This window comes from Bactrocera neohumeralis, unplaced genomic scaffold (assembly GCF_024586455.1).
Source record: "Bactrocera neohumeralis isolate Rockhampton unplaced genomic scaffold, APGP_CSIRO_Bneo_wtdbg2-racon-allhic-juicebox.fasta_v2 cluster11, whole genome shotgun sequence".
Classification (NCBI taxonomy): domain Eukaryota; kingdom Metazoa; phylum Arthropoda; class Insecta; order Diptera; family Tephritidae; genus Bactrocera; species Bactrocera neohumeralis.
Window position 1 is genome coordinate 25237687 of NW_026089624.1, and position 10007 is coordinate 25247693.

General features: G+C 36.9%; 1 protein-coding gene across 1 annotated transcript; it reads right to left on the bottom strand.

Annotated features, from left to right (window-relative positions):
• Nucleotides 1-845: 845 nt before the first annotated feature.
• Nucleotides 846-2783, bottom strand: LOC126766072 (piggyBac transposable element-derived protein 4). Its single transcript, XM_050483771.1, has 2 exons — nt 1092-2783; nt 846-851 (listed from the first exon to the last, which is right to left on the bottom strand). Exons 1-2 carry the CDS (start codon nt 2781-2783, stop codon nt 846-848), a joined length of 1698 nt encoding a protein of 565 aa, XP_050339728.1.
• Between the last annotated feature and the right edge of the window lie 7224 nt (nt 2784-10007).

Sequence of the window (10007 nt, forward strand, 5' to 3'; positions counted from 1 at the left end):
TTCATTATGACTTGTAACTTTCCGAACTGCTCTGTGAAAGGCGAGTCGGAACGCTTTGTTTCTTGTTCGCTTTGTCATGGGCTTGCCCATCTCAAATGTGCTGGACTGATAGGTAGGATTTTGGATTCCATTATTGACAGTAAGGGCTTGCGCTGGCCACGCAGACCAACTGAAATTGAATTATTTAAAGTTTTTAAACAGGCGCGCAATGGTTTCAAGGAGTTCGGTCGTGAGTTTGAAACCCTTACTGAAAAATTTAGGCGTTATGAGACGTTGTTTCAATCATTTCAGTGCCTAAATATTCAGGAAGAGAATCCAAAACCTAAACGAAAACGTCCGTCTGATGAAGATACCACTGTATCTTCCTTAAAAAGAATCCCCCACCCACTATTGACCTCATAAATCTTGCATCCCCTTGTCCTCAAGGAGAGAAGGTTCCGTCTGCTCAGGACACTGAGAAAACTGCTACTGAATACGGCAAACGGAAAACTTCTCAACATCCGCCTCCAAATACCTCCAAGTCAGCTAATAAAAACTTAATTGTAATACCGCGAAAAAAAGCAATTTTTATCTCGAGACTTGCTGCGGATACCACAGTCGAGGATATAAAAAGTTACATCTTGTCGAAATTAAAAACGGTAGATACAGACATCCGTAAATTTAATTTCAAATACATCAGGGATATTTTCTCGTTTAACCCTCCGATGTTCGGTGCCTTATGATGCGGTAAGTGCATCATAAGGGTCTGCCCAGACCCATAAAAATAATGTAAGAAATACGGTTTTAAAAATAATTTTATTTATTTATTTGAACGGATTAGTATTAATTATGAAGAGCAATTGGGTTTACAACTAAATAGTTGCATGGAATGTACATTAAGACATATGGGACGATTACATTTGCTGCCGATGACCGTTTTGAAGCAACTTGAGCATATGATTGTTGCTGTGTTGCATCTGATGTCGATGGACAAGATTTCGGTACCAAAATGTAGCGAAATAATTTATTTTAAATTAGTAAATATGATTACATGCATACACATATCTTTATACGCGGAGATATATGTAGGGGTGTATATAATTCATACTCACCTTGATATTGAAAAGATTCATTGCTTGTCTTATATGAGCAAACCTCCATACTAATGGGTTAGTCGCCCGTTTCGTCATATGTGGAATAACTAGCTGCCGTGCCAATTCAATGATAAATGAGCGCCTCTTATCACTCTGCTTTGACGGATTCAGCTCGTCATAGATGATGAATGAGGCCAAACCGGCAAAATCCAGCATATTATAAAACATTGCCAGTGGCCAACGGTTTGTCGAGCGTTTGCACGAATAGCCAGTCAACATTTGATCCATTGTATCTACCCCCGCTTTAAATTTATTGTAGTGCAAAATTTGATCTGGCTTGAATCCTTTCAATGGATCGGTGCTTTGACGGTAATGGGCAGTGGATAACATAATTACTGGCTTTTTCGGCTTTGCCATATACAAACACAGACCGATATTATTATTGTGATAACAAAATAAAGTGCTTTTAACATCACGCTTCGGGTTAAGCAATTCATGCGGAATGACGGTCTTATTTTTTCTTACGATACCGACAAAAGCCACTCTACGATTCATCAACATTTCTGCCAAGTTGTATGTTGAAAAGAAATTGTCAGCATAAACAGTCCTACCGCTGTCCATATAATTTTGCATCAATTTCATGACGACCCGTTCACCTTGATTCGTTTCTCGCTGGCCACCTGGTGGTTTTCCAGTATAAATTATACCTTTCAAAGGGTAGTTTGAAACAGAGTCACAAATCCACCACACTTTCATGCCATATTTTGCCGGCTTACTCGGAATATATTGGGTGAATCGAGTGCGCCCACGATATGGAAATAACTGTTCATCGACGGTTACATGACAATCCGGAGTGTATGCTTTCTCTAAATTGGCCATCAGCATAAGCCATACATCGTCCAGGGCAGCAGTTTTGCTTTGCTTCAACCTCTCAGCACGAGTACCACTGTTATCGAAACGGAAGAAAGTAGTTAAGCTCTTGAACCGATTCAATGACATAGTGGCCTTATAAATTGGCATATTGTAGCTGGCCCACAATTCTTTCGCTGGCTGAGAATTCGAGTGGAATACACCAGCAATAAGTAGCATTCCAAAAAAAGCATACATTTCGTCTTCGTCAGTCATTACCCAAGAACGCTGTTTATTACTGGGATGCGTTTCATTCCATAGACGAAACGCTTCAACGGCTTTTCTGTTGGTTTCCCGCACAATGATACTTACGATTTCAGGAGGCAGCAATAGCTTGAAAAGAGCTTTATGACTCGGTGACGCTCCTCGTAGTGGCCCTTTACGAGTAAAAGTTGTAACATTGTGACAACGAGGCCTTCCAGGTGGTGGAGGATTTGAATTCCACATTCTACCATCTTTCGACCTGTATATAAGGCCCTGGGTAATAGATGTGCTGCATGATTCCATTGTAGTTGAAGCCTCAAGGGCGATAGCTTCTCTATACAAATCCTCAATATCATCATGGTTTTCATCCAGAACAGCCTCTAACTCGATTTCCTGTTTTATATCTGATGCTTCACCGAAGTCATCTTCATCTGGAAAATATTCATCATCTTCTACGTCGCCACTTGTTTCAAATGGTTCGGACTCCTGTCCAATAATTTCTTCAATTTGTGCCTGAAGTCGCTGACGTTCTTCCGGACTCACATTTGCTGCGTTTAGCTTACGAAGCAAACGCGTCAACACATCAACTTCATCCATATTTACTTGTTCCATTTTATTTAAAAAAAACACTTCCCACTAATTAAAAAACACGTGTTCACTTCAATTGTCAAATGTCAACTAAAAAATTATCTCTGCCGCTGCCTCCGCTAACAGTTTAGTTGTTTACACCTAACGGTTAACCAATTTACATGAGAATCTTATATGGGTCTGCATAGACCCATGTGAGCTTAATAAACGAAATTAGTTTAAAATTATTATTTTTACAACAAATATAGCAAAAATCTTAATTTTGCTACTTCATTGTGTTTAGCACACTACATTTTAGGAAGTCATGGACTAAGAAGCCTCAGATATTAAAAATAAAAGATCTACATACATTTAAAGATCGAATGGGTCTGGCCAGACCCATATGAACATCGGAGGGTTAAGATCGACGTATCCGCTGACAATTTTCAATTGATACTTGACAACTCTTTCTGGCCATCTGGGGTCTTTGTGCGCGAATTCGAGCACAAACATGATAAGCCCCTATAGTTATCACTAAAATGCCAAGAAATTCCGTTGATACAAAAAACTAATTAACAATAATTCGCTTATTATTTATTATCAAAATGTTAGAGGGCTTAATACAAAACTTACTGATTTGTATCTAAATAGCATTAATTGTAACTTTAAAATCATTGCTTTCACAAAAACTTGGCTAAAGCCCCACATTTTTGATAATGAAATATTCAACAGCGATTTCGAAATCTTTAGATATGACCGGCTGAACAGAAAAGGAGGTGGTATCTTGTTTGCTGTTCATTCTTCAATTCCATCTGAAGGAGTCAATGTTCCGCATGCAGACGTCATAGAATTTAAATGCATTCGTATTTGCGTTAATAGTGGCCATATCTACTTAACATTGTCATTGTCGGACATATCTGTATATTATATATACAGCTTGCTTCATTAATAAGTGATGTTTTCTCAATGGTTAATGATACTGATTCCATGATTGTTTTGGGAGATTTCAACTTATCGTGCGTATCATGGAAATCTAGTGATGATTACACCATCCCTATTGGTACTTGCTTATGTTTTAACGAGTTCTTAGATGAAATGTCGGAGCTGGGTCTTAACGCTTCAATGTTCTCTGTTGTCCGATGTGATCCTTTGGCCAGAGGACTCGTATCATCCTGCTTGGGAAATTAACATCGAAATCATAGTCAACTTTGCTCATAATAATACACAAGACCTTTGTTTTCGGTTCAACTTTGCGAAAGCTAATTTTAAGAAGATCAATTACAAACTTTCTAAAATAATTTGGCCAGATTACAGTGGCAATATTGGATTTAGTGCTTCCCACTTTAATGAAACTATTGTAAACTTATTTTAAAAATATGTTCCGATGTGTGTTGTTACTCAAAAAATTAGTTCTAATTTATGGTTATCGAAAGAATTATGTAAATTAAAAAATAGAAAATCTCGTGCTATTAAGCCTTTTAAAAGAACTGGTTTAGTTGCTAACTATTCAAAATATTCTAAATTGCGTCGAAAATTTGCTGAACTTAACAAAATATGTTATAATAATTATATAAATAAAGTAAAAAATAATATTATACGTAATCCAAAATTGTTCTATGGTTTCGTCAACTCCAAACGCAGGATTTCTAACTTTCCGTCCGCTATGAAATATATAGTATGTCTAGTGACAATAACACCATTTCTAATATGTTCACTGAATTCTTTAAGTCCAATTATTCTCCAAAATCTTCAAAAAATGTTCCGCATCAGCACAAGTTATGTCCGATTTCTGTCATTAATGCACCTACCATTTCCGAAGCAGACGTCTTAAATCAGTTAAATATGTTAGAACAATCATACAATTATGGCCCAGATATGATTCTCTCATGCTTTCTTAAGAAATGTGCCAAATATATACACCAACCCCTAACAAAACTATTTAATTCATTTCTTATGCAAGGCTTATTTCCATCCATATGGAAAAAGTCAATTATAATTCCTTTACATAAAAGTGTATTTAGGTCATCTACTGAAAACTATAAGGGAATAGCAAAGTTGTCTGCAATACCTAAAATTTTTGAAGCAATTATAACAGACGACATAACCTTCCGGATCTCTCCACTAATTTCTTGTTCTCAGCGCGGTTTTCGTAAAGGGAAATCTACCACAACTAATTTGCATGAATTTGTATCACATGTCTCAACGGGCCTTAGGGAGAATAAGAATACTGATGTTATATACACAGATTTTAGTAAAGCTTTTGATAAAGTAAACCATTCAATTCTTTTGAATAAACTTGATGTTCTTGGTTTTCAACCTATATTTTTAAAATGGGTTGCTTCGTATCTTAGTAATAGAATTCAACAAGTCATATTTAAAGATACTTTTTCTGACATAATCAATGTTCCTTCAGGCGTTCCTCAAAGTAGCCATCTTGGTCCAATTCTGTTCTTGATATTTATTAACGACATATCATCTGTTGTTAAGTTTTAAAAAGTTTTATTGTATGCTGACGATGTAAAACTTTTTAAAACGTATACTTCGAACAGTGAAAGATGTCAGTTGTAAACAGACTTAAACAACCTAGTTTCTTGGTGTGATAGAAATGACATGCCATTGAACCTTAAAAAATGTAAAACGATGTTGATCTAACAGACTCACTCTTTACCATTAAAAAAATTATTTTATCTACTCTTAACAAGTAATATTTAAAATTATAAACTTTAATCAAATTCTTAATTTCGGCTGATGAAATTTTTGTTTCTGTAGCTGAGCAGCTTAAGATCGCAACGCTTAAAACTTTCTTGCCTTTTATGACTCGGCTAATTCCGCTCGTTCGCGGATTGCGCCTCTCGCGTCGGTTGGGCGGGAGTACGGTAATCGTTGGGTATTATTATTATTATCTTCATTTCTACCCAAGCGGATAAGCGCATTCAAGCAGAAGCTATTTTCGTACCGTAATAAACAAATATGCTTCCAAACTATCACATAATACTTAGATAGCAGACATTGGAAAAGGTATTCCTTTAAACAAGCAGCTCCCAACTGCAACACCCCCGCTCAAATAAATTTTCTATTAGGCAGCAATCCCATACGACAGATAATACTCGAAGGTATTGAGAAAATTACAAACACACTTCTGGCACAAAATACTAATTTTGGTTGGATCCTAAGTCGACTAGTTACAGAAGCAGTTACCACCATGACAACTCAAGTTGAGGAAATCTGCATCGAATACCTCAATTCGCAATTAAGAAAATTTTGAATTGAAACTTTGTTAGAAGAATCTGCTATCTTTATCGATTGTCCAGTGAGAATTGACATTTCATTGATTGGAAGTGAAGTTGTTGCGTTTAAGGTGTCAGTATGTCTGTGCTATCGGTGCGAAAATGAGCTTCGAACAGAGAGTCAACATTAAATTTTGTTTTAAAATTGGTAAAACTTTTACCGAGACGTTTCAATTGATGAAAAAAGCTTATCGCGATGATTGCCTATACAGTAGAAGAGTGCACGAGTGGTTTCAACATTTTCAAAGTGGTGGTGAGGACATAAATGACGATCAACATGTGGGCCAATCAGAATCCGTGATCACCGGAAATTCCAGCGAAACTGTGCGTGAATTAATCAAAAATCAGCAGAAATCATCATTGAAATTCATAGAAATGGAACTGAACATGGCCAAACGAAAGGTGTGTGCTTGGTTTGTTCCGCACAAATTGACGGACGATCAAAATTGCTCAGAATCCAACATTCGATCGATTATTTCATATCACATTTTAACCATTAACCACTCCTCGTATTCACCTGATATGGCCCAGTGCGACTTCTTTTTTTTCGGAAAAATGCATCTGCCCATGAAAGGAAAGCGTTATGTAGACGTAGAAAAGCTTGCACCGGCATACTGGCGGCCATACCGGCCAATGTGCTAAAAAACTCGTTCGACATGCTTTTGGACCGTGCAAAAAGTTGTATTGAAGCAGAAGGAGACTATTTTGAAAAAAATAAATTGATTTTGCCGAAAAAAGCATTTGTTATGTGTTTTTTTAAGGTCCTGTTTCCTTTGGAACGCACCTTGTAATGCTGCTTATTTTGATAATGGCGTATCTTTAAATAGTCATTCAACGGAGACGTCGAAAAAATGTATAGACAAATAGTTGTACATAAAGACGATCAAGATTTTTAACAAATTATTTTCAGAAAATTTCCGACTAGTCCACTACGCGACTTTAAGTTAAAAACAGTAACCTTTGGCGTCCATGTTAGTCAATTGAACACTGCACGAATTGGTGAAAAACACAAAGTCATAGGTCCATTCGGAAAGTCAATTTTGGGCAACTTTTCGAGCATTTCGGCCGGAATAGCCCGAATTTCTTCGGAAATGTTGTCTTCCAAAGCTGGAATAGTTGCTGGCTTATTTCTGTAGACTTTAGACTTGACGTAGCCCCACAAAAAATAGTCTAAAGGCGTTAAATCGCATGATCTTGGTGGCCAACTTACGGGTCCATTTCTTGAGATGAATTGTTCTCCGAAGTTTTCCCTCAAAATGGCCATAGAATCGCGAGCTGTGGCATGTAGCGCCATTTTGTTGAAACCACATGAGTCAACATTTAAATGAAATTATCTTCAAAAAGTAAATGTCATGAACCAATCTAACGTTTCAAATAAAGAACCGATGAGATTTTGCAAATTGTATGCGTTTTTTTTTAAAAAAAAGTTATCAAGCTCTTAAAAAATCACCCGATAGTATATTATGTGAAAAAATTAAAATTTCTTCCTTCTAGCTTTGACACTTGCAAACTCCGATATCACGTCTTCAAAATTTATATTTTGTGTTGCTTCATGTTCTATCGTTAAAATACCAAGATTGTTTAATCTGGTTTCAGTCATTGTAGACCGCAAGTAATTTTTAATTAAATTTAATTTGCTGAAACTTCTCTCACATGAAGCGACTGATGCACATATTGTCATAAATAACTTTAATGCGACCGTTAGATTCGGAAGAGAAGCTGTAAAGCCCCATTCCACAATGAATTTTAAATAGTCCAGCGTCACCCAATTAGAGACAGTGATATTAGCCGCTTTTAAATGTCTTCTAAATCTTGGTATTTCTAAAAGTAGTTCTGTTTCTGATACTTCAACGTAAAGGTTAATAAATTTTGATATAGCAAATTTTAACTGTTCAGTGTTTGCCAAAAGCAAGGTCTTTGACTGCACAACTTCAAACAATGAAGCTACGTCTTTAATGGACTTTACTCGTGTTTTGAGTTCAATATTGAATCTGTCAATACATTCTAACATGTCCTTTTGAAGTTCAGCTCTAAGTGTAAGTCCAGTATCGGTGGCTAACTCACCGGGCATGCGTTTCTTGCGACGAATTCGACGTTCCATCGAAATGTTGTATTCTTCCGATTTTTGTACAGCAAAATCTATTGCCTCTCCTGCTAGATGCAACCGTTTCTCTCCAATAAATAGACGAAGTGCTTCTAGTTTTATGATTATTTCATCAACACATAAACCTTTACTTTGCAATGCAATCTGAGCATAGTTCACTTCTCTTAGCACATCATTATTTTTTTCTCCGTGTACACGTTACGTAACTAGCTTTTTGAAATATATTTTTATATAAATTAACAATCCTGCAACTGGGTGTAAATATGTATTTAAGTAGGTATGACTACAAAATAATAGCAAAAATACTTTACTTACCTTGTTTATTTTCTTCGAGAATCTTAATAGTCGGTTTTATACAAAAATTGTTGTTTTTAATATCTAATAATTAACAAACACTTTGCACTAAACTTTCACACGTTCACGTAAAAGAATATTGAAATAAATGCGGTCGGAAACAAAAGAAATTGCCCAATCCACAACACAAGTGACGAGCTCTATATCAAGGGAATCCCCTGACTACCGTTGGTTGTGCGAATTCCACCTAATTCTCTTTTGTAACGGCTAATCAATTTGTACATGTCAAACGAAAGTTTACCGCCCAGGACTGTATCGTTTTGCATGCAAAATTTAAGAAATTCTTGAAGCGTGTTAAAAAAAAAGAACTTACATAACAAGTAACATCTCAATAAAATTTAAGAAACATGCAAAGTAATTCAAAATAATCACTTAAATAATTCAATCACTTAAATTACATAATATCTATTAAAGTGCTGCTCATTAAGCTTTAAAATTTATATGTAGCTTAAATGCTAACACAACACCCTAATTACATGAAAGTAACAAAAAAACTGTTACAAAACACCCTATTTTTTAGAGCAGCGTTGTCCACGGCCTATGCGCACAATAGCGCACGGACAGTGCCAGACACCTCACACCAACATGTCGCGACAAGTGTCTGTGAAACCACGATTGTGCTACTGTATTCAACTTCGTAGGCAAGCAAAGCAGAATTTTGCGATCAGTTGACGCTAGAATAACCAACACAAGCATAACGTGCACACAGTCACGTTGGACAACACTGCTGTATATACTGAGATTGACAGTGTGCACATTGTTTTGTTTTTAAATACTCGTATCAATTTATTATGCTCGTGGTACGATATTATAGTTACCTAGATTATTTGATTAGTGGCGGTTATGCTCTCTGCCACACATTTACGATTTTTTATAGGAAGAACTGATTGTCATAGTCGGGCTCGGGTGTCACCCCTAACCGGGGCCGGACCGCCCCTGCCGCCCTCCCCTAGCTACGCCACTGTACGAATCCTTATCCCAGGTTATAAGAACCCTCAAAACTGTAGGATTTCCACTGAAAAAGATAGAATTAGAAAGTCGAAGTACACTGTTTCTGTGACGCCTTTGAGAAGGCATATTGGGCCACTATTTTTGTGCGTACACAAGGCGATTATTAATTAAGATTAGCAAAGACCAAGGTGGTTCCTTCAAAAACGCTCACAAAATTAGTTTCCATGGTGCAGATTCTAAAATTGTTCTAGCCTGGTTGGAAAAACCTCCACACGCATGGAAGACGTACATATCTAATCGAACGTCACAAATACTTGACCTAGTGGGATAAGCCACTTGGCGACACGTAGCCAGTGCTGACAATCCTGCCAATTTAGGCAGTTGGTGCTCGCCGCTGCGCCTTGCTACCACCTCCCTTTGGTGGAATGGCCGCCGATGGTTAACAGAAGGTCGCTTTAATCGCATCAACTCAAAAACCTCACTCACGCTACTTCAGCCGCGATATCTCATTATTACGAGAATTAAAACCCATTGATTAAAGGAGTTCACTCTTTGTTC